We start from the raw sequence: 15,810 nt of genomic DNA on the forward strand, positions 1-15,810 counted from the left end.
AGCAGAACGTGCGATATTTCTGGTTTTCTGGTATCCGGACAGAACAAGATGAAATGCGATGAACTACTGTACTCATGCAATAGGCGTATGTGATCTAGAAATCTACAGGCTTTGTAGGAGAAATGCCAACCTACGATTCTGCAGTGCACACACATTCGCCAACGACCGTATCTGGGTAACGGCTCGGTAAACACGTTCCCGCAGCAACAATACATTTATTGTTGGAAGCGGGGTGTTCCTACGTGGTTCGTGCCGAGATGTTACAAGAAAGAAGAGGATTCGGTTCCGTTCAGTTCAGTTCTGGACGGGAGTCTGCGAAGAGAGGACCTGAGCGCGTGAAGATCTTAATGTCCACTGTTAGAAGCCGTTGGCAGGGAACGGCTGGTGAAGACGCGGAACGGGCTGGAAAAGGCTTACCAAGTGCTGTGGTGGTATGTGAATTGTGGACATTGGCGGCGGCACTGTAATTACTTGCACTTACGAGTTGTATGTACAAGTGGTCAATAAATCCGATATCCAATAGAAACCCCGTCTACAGTCACATCAAATCTGACTATATATAAAAAATAAGGTAAGGCTAACAGCGAAACAGGCCATGGAGGCCCATAGGGTTGTGAGACGTCGAGGTTCTCACATTTTCTCTAGAGAGCCTACTCACAGATAATGGTGAGGTTGTTAGCCTTACGCGCCGGCCGCCCTCTAACCCCAGGAAGATTCCAGGTATTCATTTTTGCGAGGCTCAGTAGACCCCAGGGCCATAGTGCGGCTGGAAGGATTAGGTCGACTGAAAATTCTAATGTCCTCATCGGGACTCGAAACCGCGACCTTCCGGCTTGTAACATAATGCCTTAACCAACTACGCACAGCGTGCAACCCATGTACATCGCCCTATATATGGAAGGGTTTACATACAACAGGCATCATAAGTCCTGCCGAGAACTTGTTCTCCTTATTTGCATACGTCGCTTGAGACCAGGGTCCTGAGATTTTGACCGAAAAGGGATAAAATAAACGGAGGTTAGAAAGGAATGCAGAATGAGGAGCTTCAGGACTTGTACTCTTCTCCAAACATAATTAGAATGACCAAATCAAGGAGTATGGGATGGGTAGGACGTGTAGCAAAAATACGGGCGCCTAGGAATGCATATAGGATTTTGATGAGGTAGTCAGAGGGAAAGAATCCACTAGGAAGATATAGATGTAGGTAGGATCTTAGAGATAAAGGAGGGGGTGGTATGGATTGGATTGATATGGCTCAGGATAGGGACCAGTGGAGGGCTCTTGTGAGCACGGTAGTGAACCTTCGGGTTCCATATAATGTTGGGATATTCTGGAGTAGGTGAGCAACTAGCAGCTAGATGGCCGAATGGTTGCAGTTCGAGTCCCGGTAGGGGTAAGATATTTTTTCCTTCTCCACGACGTCCAGACTGGTTCTGCTGCCTATCCAGCCCCTTACCCAGTGGGCACCGGGAGTAAAGTGGTCGGGGCGAGGTCAAGAATACGTGGATCTGTACATCCACTCCCCCACAAGTCTTGACGGAGCAGTGCTTAATTAGTTAAGCACAGGGAAAACGCTACCTTTTTTTTACACTAATAAGAAAAGAGCCGCCGGTCACGGTAGCCGAGCGGTCTAAGGCATGCACTGTCTTCGCTCGCTCGGAAGCCGGGATCGTGGGTTCGAATCCCACTCAGGACATGGATGTTTGTGTGCGTTTCTCTGTGTTTGTGTACAGGCAGAGGCCTTGCGACGAGCTGATCACCCGCCCAAGGAGTCCTACCGAATATGTAAGAAGTAGAAAAACCTAAGTGAACGGAGAAGTTCATGGAGGTAGGCCTAGGCCCACTGGGGCTGTAGTGCCAAGGAAAAAAAATGAGCCAAGTTTCACATATTATAATATGTGAAACTTGGCTCATTTTTTTTCCTTGGCACTACAGCCCCAGTGGGCCTAGGCCTACCTCCATGAACTTCTCCGTTCACTTANGCGTCTTCCAGAAATGTCCCAGTGTTCCACTTCGTGACCCTGTGAAGGGCTGGTTGCAGATTCCAGAGTAAAAATGTTTCTTAGGATTGTCACAAGATGAAAAGTGTTCGCGGCCCCGGTCACCTGGTACCATCTCACTGTGTTAACAATTCGGCCTCCTCCTTGCTGTGAGGGGGCACGCGGTAGCGTAGTTCCTTGAGGCACTATGCTACAAGCCGGAAGGTCGCGGGTTCAAGTCCCGATGAGGTCATTGGATTTTTTTTTCAATTGACCTAATCCTTCCAGCCGTACTGTGGCCCTGGGGTCGACTCAACCTCTAACAGAAATGAGTACCAGGAATATTCTTGGGGTTAAAGGGCGGTCGGCGCGTAGGGCTGACAATCTTGCCGCCATCTATGGGCCAATTGTCTAGAAGATGTGGGAACCTCGACGTGTGACAACCCTATGGGCCTCCACGGCCTGTTACAGGGATAGCTTTACTTTTTTTACTTACCTTGCGGGGAGACGGGAGGCCCTACACGGGGTCTGTGTAACTTTGCGGGGTTTCTCGTGGTTTTCGACGATTAATTTACAATTTTTTTTTGCCATGGATTAACGTCATTCTCAAGGAGATTCATATCATGTCAGATCCAGTATCATTATGGTTGGTTGAGTAATGGGGTGTTTGTTTCGAACTGGTTTATTCAGGGTTTTGTCGTAAGAGGCCTTTAAAAGATTAGGAGAAACAAATGAAACATAAAGTCAAATCAAACAAGGTCACAGCTATTGTTTCTACATACAAAGAATATAGCACTGTTTGAGTCATCCATCTTGTCCCATTCCTTCTGTATGCCCACAGCATCGCGTAATTTTACTTCGTGTTCTCCGCACAATCGTCCAGAGTTAAGCTCCCAACGGCAACCCAGTCTTGTGACGTACTCACCGACTGTTCTCTGGAGCCCGGAGGTGTGGATTTCTTGAGTCCCAAAGCGTTATGGTAACCCGTCCACAGTCCAGCCACATCATCACCTGCCATTTCTCGATCGTCAGTCAGCCTTATATCACCATTACGTCCTGCAACAACAAGCAGCATAAAACATTTTCATAAACCACTCAAAAAACGGATAAAATTGCGTTCTGACAGGACTACGTTGGGGCACGCAGCAGCGTAGTTGGTTGATGCATTATCTTACAAGAAGGAAGGTTTGCAGGTTAGATTCCCGATGAGGTCGCTGAATTTTTCAATTGGTCTAATCCTGTCAGCCATACTACAGGCCCCAAACAATATTCGATACATCAATCTACTGTTAACATACACAGGTGTTAACTTATGTTTTTATTGCTAGAGGGGTAGGACTAAGTCCCTTGTACTGCGGCCACTTCTGGCCTATTGTACCAGCCCCAGATGATAGATGAGGGTGCCTGTGGAGCAATTGGTAGAATGAAGATTGGCAGGGGAAACCGAAGTACTCGGAGAAAACCTGCCACAGCGCCGCTTTGTCCACCACAAATCCCACTTGACAAGACCCCGGGATCGAACCCGGGCCGCCGCGGTGGGAAGCCAGCAACTAACCGCTTGAGCTATGGCGCGGCCTCAGGTATGAACTTAATGAAATTCTGAGGGGTAATTCAGACGCACTCACAAACTGCAGATGTGAAGCAACACTGCACAGTGACGCCTAACGACCTATTTCCTTTCCTTTCGTTATGAATTACATATTTAACTTGGTTCTGGACATTCCGTTTCTCAGGATATAACAAGCAACACAAGCATCGTAAAAGCGCCGTTTCGATATGAAACTGTTGAAAGTAAACACACAATGCGCATGCCCGCCAGACGTAAAGCTGTGTCCTTAACTAATTAAGCACTACGCCATGAAGGCGTATGGGGGAATGGATGTACAGATCCACATTTTCTTCATCTCGGTACTAGTTGGAGGTGACTGGTCGGTTTCAGGCCCAGGCCGTTTTACCCCCAGAGAGAAAAACCCCGGAACCAATTCGATAGGAGGCTGGGTGGGCCCCAAAGTCAGTCTGGACGATGCGGAGAAAATTCTTGATCCTACCGGGACTCGAACTCCGATCCTTCGGTTGTCCAGAGTATATCAACTCGCTATACAGACTACGCTATCCTACCCGCCAAACACTACCATTCACAAAGGGAGAAGTTATATAATTTCGGTGTCCTGCTTTCATCTCCCGCCCACGCACACATCGCACCTTTTAAATTCTGATTCGCATGTTGGCAAAGGACACGTTACTTCAGTGCTTTTAACTAAATCCCAACCCGTGAAAACATCTGAGACATTGAGGTATAGGCTTCTCTCATATTTGTCCTCGGCACCAGATGGAGAAGAGTGGATGTTTGCCTCTGCCGGGAATCGAACCCCGATTCCTCGGTCGCCCAGCCTAGTCACTAAACCGCCCGAGCTACCCCCACTTCTCCCATGTTGGTAACACCGTTTATTACACGTCTGAGGTCGCACCGTCTTCCGAATTTTACTTTGTTCCAATGGCTTGTATGCGTGAAGCCTCATTCCCATGCACCGTATATATGAAGCTGTCCCTGTGCTTAACTAATTGAGCACTGAGCCATGAAGACGTATGGGGGAGTGGATGTGTAGATCCACGTACTGTTGAACTCGACAGCTTCGCGGCCCGGCCGCTTTACCGGAGAAAGAGTCCCTGGTTCCCACTGGATAGGAGCTCTTGAGTCGGTCTACATGACGAAGAGAAGATAAAATTCTTGATCTTACCGGGACTCAAACTCCGACCCTCGGTCGTCCAGCCCGTAGCCTGTCACTATACCGACTGAGCTTACTCTTAAGTATTTAGAAGCAGCCACGCACTTCCTTGAGTCTCAGCTAACGCAGATAAGCTGCAGAGACTCATAAACTTTCAGTAAGTGAAAGTCTTGTAGCGCGGGTGTGAACGTACGCGAAATGTCACGTATGGGTGCTACTCTGTGGCGGCAGATTCACTTGGGTCACATGAAGCACACGTGATTAAGAACGAATTACAATTATGCTTACATACTTAACTTCAATAAGACTTGACTAGACACCTCTGTCGAACCGAATTTTGAAATGTTTCAAATAAAAGTGGCGATGTTCTCACAGCAGTATCAGGAGTAGAGTCTTGTGTGGTGCGACGCCGTATAGTTTGGTACCCACGTACCATATTACATGGAGCCATGCCTCATAAGATCACAGATGCAGATCTCTGCACGATGATTCGTTTTGCAGAAATGTGAAATGGCGTCCCCGATCCATGTAAAGAGGGGGTATTCTGGCTGCAGTCCCGGGTTCATGTTGTGTCCCTCGCGCACGTGTTTCTGAGGTCCTCTACTAACTGCTGTTTACACCAGCTAAGAGGGTCCTCAACAGAACGTGGAAGGGGAATGAATTAAAAAAAAAAGGATGTACTTTATACACTCTGTGGTCTAGACGTCAGGGTTCCTACCTACAGATCCAGAAGAACCCGGTCCGATTCCCGGCGCTACCAGATTTCCTGAGAAGTAGTGGGTCTGGAACGGGGTCCACTCAGCCTCGTGAGGATAACTGAGCCGCTATTTCAAGGAAATAGCGGCTCCGGTCTAGAAAACCGAGATTAACGGCCGTGGGGATCCGTTGCGTTGACCACGTGACACCCTCTATCCGCAAAAGTTGGCACTAACTTCGCCAACAAGCGGCAGTCGCTCGGTCAATATAGTTCGCTTGCGGGCTACAGGCCACGGAGTTTTCTTTTTGCTACTTTACACATACGGAGTGAACGAGAAAGACCTCCGGAGGTTTTGCATTGATGCAAAGGACAGGCGATCGTGGAGATAGAATCGCACTATGCATGACGCCTGGCATTGTGTAGGCTTCATTACGAATTAAAGAAGCTCAAAAATGGCAACACGGGACGTCGGTAAGATAACGATTAAGGTTCGGCCACACAGAGCGCTACGTACGCTATGTTCGCTATACGAACAGAAAAATATCTCCCTTTACTGCCAATGTGACTAGCCACACAGACTTCCGTACGCTACGTACGCTATGTTCCCTATGTTACCTGCGTCGCAGAGTGTACACAGCCAACGTAGCGTACGTAGCGAACATAGCGTAGCGCTCTGTGCAACTAGATGTGGGCTTCGTTCACAAGCCTGCAAACTTCAAGACGATATTAGAGCGTAGTCCTCGCGGCGGTCAGCAGGTGTCACTGTTGCTACTAACGCTGCGCCATCAGTAGCCTCCATTACTTTGCTTCTGATACACAGTGCCGTTTGCATAGCCCCAAGGCGTCAAGTCAGGATTCCTTGGGGGCCACGACATAGGCTGACCGACTCTTCCAATCCACTGGCAAGCAGCACAGTCTCACTGTTTATTAAAGAAGAACTCGATACGTTTGCCGTTCAGCGTCGCTGCATTTTGTAGGGGCCACAAATATGGTAGAGGCGGCAATTAATGCCGGACGGGAAGTCACCACAATTTGTTGAAAGTTGCTGTGAAATTGTTATGGATAGTTTGTCGGCGTATAGTTGCTGTCAGGAACGGGGGGCGCCCACCAACTTTACCAATGTCACAACATATACGGTGTCTACATTACGACATGTTTCGGCCACTATTTCTGGCCATCATCAGGCAGTACATTCCTTCTCAACTTTCTCTATTCCCCCTCCATTGGACAGTGTTCAAAACTGGGCAAGGTCGTGTTGTTGGTTATAACTTAGGTCTTTACTTATAAGACTAAACAAGTACTGCAAACTATATTTGTCCTGGTTATCCGAAGGCTATCGGTTATTCGCAATACAAGGGCATTTCAATTTTGCATAAGACTTAAAATTGTTTTTATAGAGCTACCTTCGTTTCAATTAAATTGAGATACAATAACTTGAAATAGTTTAAACTTAGAACAATATTGGTCAATTCTGTATTTTTGTTATTACAATTTTATTTATTTGTAGTTCTGGATCCTTCTGATGATCTTTTCCTCGATGATCACGGCAGCATCAGACTCTCTTAGGGCACATGCACTCCCACATCCGCCTGTTTTCGCTTTTTATGTGGTGGTCCGAAATATAAATGTAAAAAGGTAAAAGGTAAAGCTATCCCTGTAACAGGCCGTAGAGGCCCATAGGGTTGTGAGACGTCGAGGCTCCCACATTTTCTAGACAATCGGTTCACAGATAGAGGTAAGGTTGTCATCCTTACGCGCTGGCCGCCCTTTACACCCAGGAAGATTCCTGGTACTTATTTCTGTTAGAGGCTGAGTTGATTTGAGGGTCACAGTGTGGCTCGGAGCCTTATTAGGTTGACTGAAAATTCTAATGGTCTCATTAGGAATCGAATCCGCGACCTTCGGGCTTGTAGCACAGTGCCTCAACAAACTACGCTATCGCGTGACCTTTCTGCCTTAGTGAAACCCACCAAAACCCACCGAAATCAACTGCGCGGTTCTAGAGACTTCAAGCCCATGATTCGCAATGAAAAAGACTGTACACCCCTGATTATGGGCACACGTACCCATCCCTGGACGTACTAAAACAACAGCATCACATTTAATTTCAGCAACTTTCTGTATAACAAAAAAGGAGGGGGGCCTAGGGGCGGAGGGAGTTATATGCCTATATGGTAACCGTGAAAAAACATTTTCACTCTGAAAGCATCGCATTTCTACTGCTACGGCTCGTGTTTACGAGGTTCCAGTGGAACACTGCATTCCTCGCATGAATGTGTGGATGAGATGGTTTGTTTGTTTGTTTGTTATGTTGTCCGTGTATGTTTCATAAATGGAAATGTATTCGGGAAACATCCTTTTAGTTGCCCAGAAGTATCGCTTGATATGAAATTCCTCTGGGTATACACGTACATCTTTACAAACATGAAACACGGCACTGCAATTTTGTGAGTGCCAGCTCTGAATCAGGCGGTTAGTCGCCGGCTTCTCAATGACGAGGCATCGGTTCAGCCCCAGTGAGATCCATGTGCGACTTTTAATGCGTGATTTATAGACGGGGTATGGACTGGTGAATGTATCTACTGACCACTTCTATACACCATTCGGAACTACACGTTATATAACGCTGTTACTGATTTCCACAGTACAAATAACTCCACGCTAAGTTTTCTCAAGCTTCACTAGTCGTTGCCAGGTAACAGCTCCCAACAATGGCTATTCCTCATCAGTGTTTTCATTAACGTTTCTTTGTAAAGAATGTTAGAAATGGAGATTCTTCAGCTACCGTTGCTCGCTGATTAACACTCCACAGCTGAACTCACAGCGCCGCCTTCTCAGTCTCCCTTGCAAAGCCCAACTCTCGACTAACTGCTCACTTGGAACTCCGGGACTCGACTGGAGATTCTCAACTCACTCTTCGTTATAACAACTTTACAAGGACCGAATAGAAAACACAGTTTCAAACAATAGCCCTATTGTTGTAAGCGTATTTACCTAACCGTTGCTTATAAAAGGGCTGCATAACTCAGTTCTTCTATTGTTGCGTGCGTTACCAACCACGGGTCTACATGCCAGAAGTTTTCTCTCCTGACACTCCGATTTTCCCTGCTTACATTCAACAGTGGGTATTCAGTTTAACAAGAATTATGTTACATCCAAAGATTCATAATCATCATAATAAAAGCTGGCTACTGGACTATCTAGCCTGAATCCTAACTCTACCTTGAATCCGTTCTACAACAGCACACCCCCATTTATTTAAGATAAATTATCCTACACGAAATAAGAAAACGGAAGGCTAATTGGATTGGTCATATCTTACGCGGTAACTGCCTTCTAAAAGAAGTTATTGAAGGAAAGATAGAGGGGCGGATAGAAGTGACCAGAAGACGAGGAAGAAGGCTTAAGAAGATGCTGGATGACCTTGGGGACAGAAGAGGATATTTTAATTTGAAGGAGAAAGCTCTAGATCGCATTAAGTGGAGGAATTGTTTTGGAAGAGACTGTGGACCTGTCGTATGACAGATTACTGATGGATGATGATAATGAAGATGAATGTTGTGGTCTATGGATATCCATATGGATATGGAAGTATAACACTTCTGCTTCGAATTAGGATGGTTCTGTGCTCAAGGAAGCAGGCCCGGAAGCCAGCTACCTGACTGTGATTTTGTTTTACTTGCAGACAAAAAACAAAAAAAAAACTCCGTGGCTTAAGTACGCAAGCGAACTATACCGACCGAGCGACCGCCGCTTGTCGCTCAAGTTAATGCCAACTTTAGCGGATAGAGGGTGTCGCGTGGTCAGCGCAACGATCCCCGCGGCCGTCAACGTATAAGTGAAGCCCCAACGCCTCCCGACAGATGTTCGGGCACTTAGTGACACTGCGCTGAGCCCCTGGCACCGTGGAAATGTCAGCACCTTTTGGTGCGAATCCACTGTCCACATCAAGAGACGGGTGGTGGGATACACCACCAGAAGCTTTCTGTGGATTACATTCCTAGGACTTCTGATGGAAAGTGTTTTGAAACAGTGGTCTCCTTCCCACTGAGGTCATCAGACGGTGGTTGGTGGAAAACTGGGTCACCATGACAACCATTGCTTATGTTCACGCAAGAGGGGCATAACTATTTTCTCAGGATGAAAGCTTAAGAGTATCTGTATTTGTCGTCCTCCAGGAAGGAACCTTGGCCTCTTTGGCAGTAGATGAACGTACTTCTCTGTCATATCTCTTTCACCTGCACCTCTTCGATTTCAGTTCTCGTAAATCATTCTCTGTATCTTCCAGCCATCTCAAGCTGGCCATTTCCACCCCTTTTTTATGTCCTGGCTTTTCTAAGCCACTCTTGTTTGATCCATTAAGCTTAAAAGAGAGATGGGAAACTAGCGGTTCGCAAGCCACACGCAACATATCACACTTTCACACGCGGATAACATGCATACACCCAGTCGTTCTAATACACTGCCTTGTAGTAGTAAAAATGTAAAGTTCTTCCTGTGATTAATTCATTATTTAAGCAGTATTCCATGAAGACATATGGGGGGAGCGGAGGTATAGCTCCGCCATTCTTGACCTAGGCACCAGATAGAAGAGAGTGATCAGCTTCAAGTCCGGCCGCTTTACCCCCGGGGAAACCGCACCTGGTACCCACTGTATAAGAGGCTGGGTGGGCCCCAGTGCCGGTCTGGACGACGTGGGGAGAAGAATTGAACCTACCGGGAATCGAACCGCGACTCCTCGGTCGTCCAGCCGGTAGCCAGTCCCTGTACCAACTGAGCTATCCCGGCTCCCTATCTGAAAAATATGAGCTGTAATTTAAATGGCAACGGGCCTTTTTTATGGCTCATTTTCATGTGGTCAAATTCTGTTCGTAGCATTTGAAACGTCCAAAATTATTCTGCCGACCGCAGTGGCCGCGATAAGGCATGAACTGTCTTAGCTCGCTCGGACGCTGGGGTCGTGGGTTCGAATCCAACTCAAGGTATGGATGTGTGTGTGCGATAACCCTGTGTTTGTGCTGTTCTGCGGGTAGGTAGCGGCCTTGCGATGGGCTATTCCCCTGTCCAAGGAGTCCTACCGACTGTGCATTGAGCCATATAAAGATATCATTATTCTGTAATCTCCAGTATTGTTGTTACTGCTGCTTTTATTACGTTACTGCATTTATAGGGATATAACTAACACGGCAATAATATTAGTAATACTAGATATTACAGACTGTTTTATAACAGTGTACGTCACAATAATAAAATGCGTCACACTCGAAGAAGACAGCGACATACAAAGACTTAACAAAGAGGACACGACCCCAAGACCTTTCCCCACTAAAAACGATTTCTTCATGTCTCTCACATCAGAGAAGTACGTCTGTCCTGCTAGCCGTAACCTCCTCCAAGGTCACTATCCTAACATCGCCTGATGCCGCAACATAATTTCTATTTTGCGCAAATATCTGTCTGTTTAAAAACACTTGAAACACGAGCTCTTCCTAGTCAGAAGTGAGTGAGTAGACACGTGGGTCGAAGTGGTATACAGACTATACCCGTGAGGTGCACACTCAGTCTGTATAACCGAATTCGATTCCCTACAGAGGCAGGGTGAGACTACTGCAATTATATAAATCAGGCTCTAAACGAAATGCTTTTCCCATTTTAATTAATTATTAACACATTAAAATTTCCGTCGGTAATTTATTAATTACTTACTAAAATTAAACGTTACAAATTTAAAATTGTAAGTAGATTGTTAATCGTAAGTCTAGTAGAGCACGAGTAATATTGTAGTTGGGTCACGCACCATTCGCCCCGACGGGAGCGCTCCTGGCGGACAGACAGCAAGAACTGCTTGTGATGTGATCTCAGGACATAATAGCGAGCAGATGCTACTTGTCTCTGGATCCACATTTATGGCACTCCCTACAGTACCTACTGCCACTGTTTGTCCGACTCGATGCCTCCAATACGTGCGGGCCAGGATTTCTGTGAGAACCGGATAATCGTTTGCTTCTCACTCCCCCTCACCCCCAAACCCACCCCCTGGGCAGTACCTTGCTATAGTACTACTGCTAGGGTTAAATCTTCCGGGATATGAATCTGTGTAGTCTGGTACCTGCGTACCACACAACACGGTGTCACATCCTGAGAGACATTAACCTTAATATTGTGGCATACAGACCCGTTGCTAGGCGACAACAGCGAAACAAATAAGGAGACAATGGCCGTTGCTATGTAACAGCTTCGTAAATATGCAACAGTACTGGAGCCCTTGCTGGGTAGCGGGCCGCACTCAACAACGGAAGTGCTGTTGGACGCGGTGTTTTCTATGTGGTCCGCTCCGAGGCGATAACTTGACCGACTGAGTTCAGTTCAGTGAGTGCAGTGGAGCGAGTTGGTTTGTGAGTTAGAAAACCGCTGCGAATCAGTCCTTGTGAGCCGTTGCTGTTAGAACCTGATACGAGAATAGTTCGGGAACACAGAGTAAGGGTGATGTCCGCCGTTGGGAGCCTCTACCAAGCAACGGCTAGTGAAGACTGTGACAGACTGAAAGGAACTAGTGTGTCTTATAGTGATTTGTGAAGTATGTAGAACAGTGAGAGCATTTCTAATCAGTTGAGCCCATTAGAAATAGGTGTTCTTGATCACTGTCCCAGTTCTGACGGGCACAACTGAGTATTTCCCCAATATAACTAATGACAGAAACATGTCCAATTTCAGAAATGGTAAAAGGCTATCCCTGTAGGCCGTGGAGGCCCACAGCGTCGTAAGAAGTCGAGACTCCCACATTTTCTGGTCAATTGGGCTCACAGATGCAGTAAATTTGCCGACAAGCGGCGGTCGCTCGGTCGGTATAATTCGCTTGAGGACTAAGAGACGCGGCGTTTACTTTTGTTTGTTTCGTATCGGCTCACAGATGGCGGTGAGTTGTCAGCCTTACGCGCCGGCCGCCCTTTACACCCAGGAAGATTCCTGGTACTCATTTCTGTTAAAGGCTGAGTAGACTCCATGGGGAAGAGTGCGGCTGGAAGGATTAGGTCAACTGAAAAATCCAATTGTCTTATCAGGAATCGAACCCGCTACCTTCCGGCTTATAGCATAGTGCCTCAATCAACTACACTACCGTGTAATTAACCTGTAAGGACGTGAGTTTTTCCGCCCGCCTCTGAAATTTACGTCCAAATTTGGGTCTTCACATGATGAAGTTCAAGCACCGAGCAGGTCCCCCAACTCGACAGGTATTCGGAAAGATCTCGGCTCAAACGCTACATCTGTGTGTGAATTCTACGTAGCTTTACTTCAGTCAGCATGGCTCCTGCTGTCACAGCGATATCCTTATAGGTCCTATGCGCTCATTTTATTCTGGGACCTGGCCTCGAATTTCAGCTTCTCCAATCCATGGTTCAAATACGAAACTCTTCGAAAACTTCACGTTTCTGGAGGCTGATACCCCAAAACAGTGTTCACGCGATATGGAAATTCAATTTTAACGCAAGGAGGAACAGTTGCTGGGGCCGGAATAAAACACAACCACCCATATCCGCTAATTACACATTGGGAGGGAACATTTTGGTATTTTAAAGCATAGAGCAGACGCCGAATCAGTAATATTCTATATTGCCATTTCGGGGAATTCCTTTCCCTAATTAATGGGGGCGGAGGTTCGATGGGTTCAGACCTAAATATACCGATTTCAAAATGATAATGTAAAGAATTGTTCTAATGACGTCACGGCTGCTGATACCCATCTCGCATAATTAATTTGGCCTGTAAATGATGCGCGAGTTATATACTGAACTCTGGTTCCGATAATTTGAGGTTTGTTCTGCTGCCCTGAGGGGAGAGGTGAGTTGCGGATCGTTCCAACAGGTAATTAGTTCGTGGCCCCTTTTTGTGCGCTCAGCGTGCCTGCAGCAAACAGGCGCGCCCTGCCAGAAGGACGCGGTTCCCAGGCTGTTTAAAGACGATAACTCAACTGCAGTGGGCACCGAGGCACGTCGTTCATATTAGAAGCTGTTCGGTCGAACTCACACACACATAAACAGTGGAGGAACAGGGTCTCTAAATTATTTAAATTAAGATGTATCAATTGCAGTGCCCAGTTGATGGGACGAGGGGGAGCTAATGTACGCGACAGAGCTCGCCTGCTGGTCCTACCTGGCGGGAAGAACGAAAAACAACAGGAACACTGGTGACGTCAGCCAGTGACCCAGCTAATATTAAAATTTCGTACCCCCCCCCCTTCCCCACTAAAACATCTGTGATGGCGCGTCACCATAGGGTTAACATAGGCCTATTCTATTTTCAACGTGAGAAGGGAATCATACCGGCGTTCTCGTTCAACATATCTGCTGGTCTGCACCCTGTGGAGTAAAGAAATATATCTTGCTCCTATCGGGAATCGAACTGCGGCGATCCAGCCCCTAGCCCATCGGTATATAGCGACTCACTATGGCTCTGTACCGCGCCAAAGCTCAAGCGGTTAGTCGCTGGCTTCCCACCGCGGCGGCCCGGTTTCGATCCTGGGTATGGTCAAGTGGGATATGTGGTGGACAAAGTGGCGCTGGGGCAGGTTTTCTCCGAGTACTTCGGTTTCCCCTGCCAATCTTCATTCCACCAATCGCTCCACAATCACCCTCACAATCGACTCACATACGGTGGTGAGGTTGTCAGTCTTACGGGCTGGCCAGCCGCCCTTTACCCCCAGGAAGATACCTGGTACTCGCTGAAAGAATTCCAATGACCTCATCGGGAACTGAACCCACGACCTTCCGGATTCTAGCACAGTGCCTCAACCAACTACGATACCGCGTGCCCGTTCGTTATGATAAAACAAAACTGTGTAATACCAATCAGAAACTGCAGGCGTACAACCAGTTTCATATACAAATGTATAGATATGAATCCATTCACCGTAACAAACGGCAGATGCGCTCAGAGTTAGAGATAACCATCCATAGCGACTGTGGGGACATATCTCCCGCTCCTTTACTAAAACTGCCCCCCAAAATTCAGGCGAGGTAGGAAAATTACTCTGAAAAGAAGAGAGGGAAGGAAAATGTCAGTGTACGTCTGTGCGCCGTACTATTCTTCCAGTTATACTGCCACGTGTATGAGTGTGACCATAGACGGGGTTCGGATAAGTAATTGGATCTACTGAACACTTACAGATCATAACTACAAGTAACTATAGCGCTACGGCTAATTCACACACTCTGCAGTTCACTACAGCATGTACTAAGTCTTCTCAGTCCGCTGTATCTTCACCAGTCGTTGTCTGGTGACGGCTTCCAGGGCCGCCGATCCCTCATCTCCCGTGTTCACGACTTCAAGTCCACGCTGGCTGTCGCCGATCTTACTGCAGCTCTCGAGCTGAACTCCCAGGCTGGCGACCGCCTCACATCAACCTCCTAATCTACTCACCGCCGTCTCAAGAACTCTCTCGTAATCGCAGCTGCCCCTCGTTAGTCAGCACGGACCGCACAGGGAACATCGCTTCAACGTTCTACTATTGCGTCATGTGGCTATCGCTCTGACCACGTAGAGAACACCATTCATGGCACATTGTGAAAAGCACAAAATGTATGTCACCAAAATATCTGCATCATCGGAAGTGCAGTGAACTGAAACCAAGCTTTTCTTGTTGAATACTCGGTGACGGTACCTTCCAGACATGACATTCCCCGCTGCACCACCGACATGTGACCTTTATTATAGTAGTCACATGTATTTCTGAACACTCTGTACCACACTCTTCTATGCCGAGTGCTGTAGCAGTTTTAGATTCCGCCCTCTTTATTTTCTTTTTCTTATTTTTTCTGTCCTTCCTTCAACCCCTGGGTGTATGTTTGGTCCGTTTCCATAGCAACCCATTTCCACTCTTCTATAAAACTCCACTTCGTGTTTTAGCTCTTTTCTCTCTCTCTCTCTCTCTTCGTCGTCTCTGTGTAACTCTTTCCCACCCATGTTCCTTCTACTCCAGTGTGCACCCTCTTACAACCAACCACCCTCTCAACCCCCATCTCAAATAAAGACGGGTACACTCACTACAGCAAGGAAATCTGGACCCACGCAGGCAGAAATGTTCTCGCTCGGAATTGGGTTCCACGTACCGAGATGACGAAAGCAACAAAAGTCTGGAATGGGGAGGCGACACAAGAGTATCAGGTCAAGGAAGTCATAAAGCTGGGTTTTCGAAACAAATCTCTCAATTTCTACCACTTCTGACACCAGTTGCCACATGTAGGAGTGACTATAGACCGGGTTTGGATTGGTCGCTCGATTTATTGACCACTTATACACACGACTCGTCACAGTTCACTGTCACACACAGACTAGTATCCTCAGTCTATTACAGTGATAACTAGCCGTTTCTTGGCAACGGATTTTAACACAGGAACTGTAACAGTCTCAT

At 47.0% G+C, this 15,810-nt stretch overlaps 1 protein-coding gene across 1 annotated transcript in view; it reads right to left on the reverse strand.

The window, feature by feature from the left end:
* Positions 1–15,810, reverse strand: part of LOC111861826 (nucleolar protein 4) — a 586,825-nt gene that overhangs the window by 19,631 nt on the left and 551,384 nt on the right. The window contains exon 5 of the mRNA XM_023846723.2: positions 2,905–3,035. Coding sequence (XP_023702491.2) covers positions 2,905–3,035 — 131 coding nt within the window. The remainder of the gene's footprint in view (positions 1–2,904; positions 3,036–15,810) is intronic.

This window comes from Cryptotermes secundus, unplaced genomic scaffold (genome assembly GCF_002891405.2).
Source record: "Cryptotermes secundus unplaced genomic scaffold, Csec_1.0 scaffold756, whole genome shotgun sequence".
Classification (NCBI taxonomy): Eukaryota; Metazoa; Arthropoda; class Insecta; order Blattodea; family Kalotermitidae; genus Cryptotermes; species Cryptotermes secundus.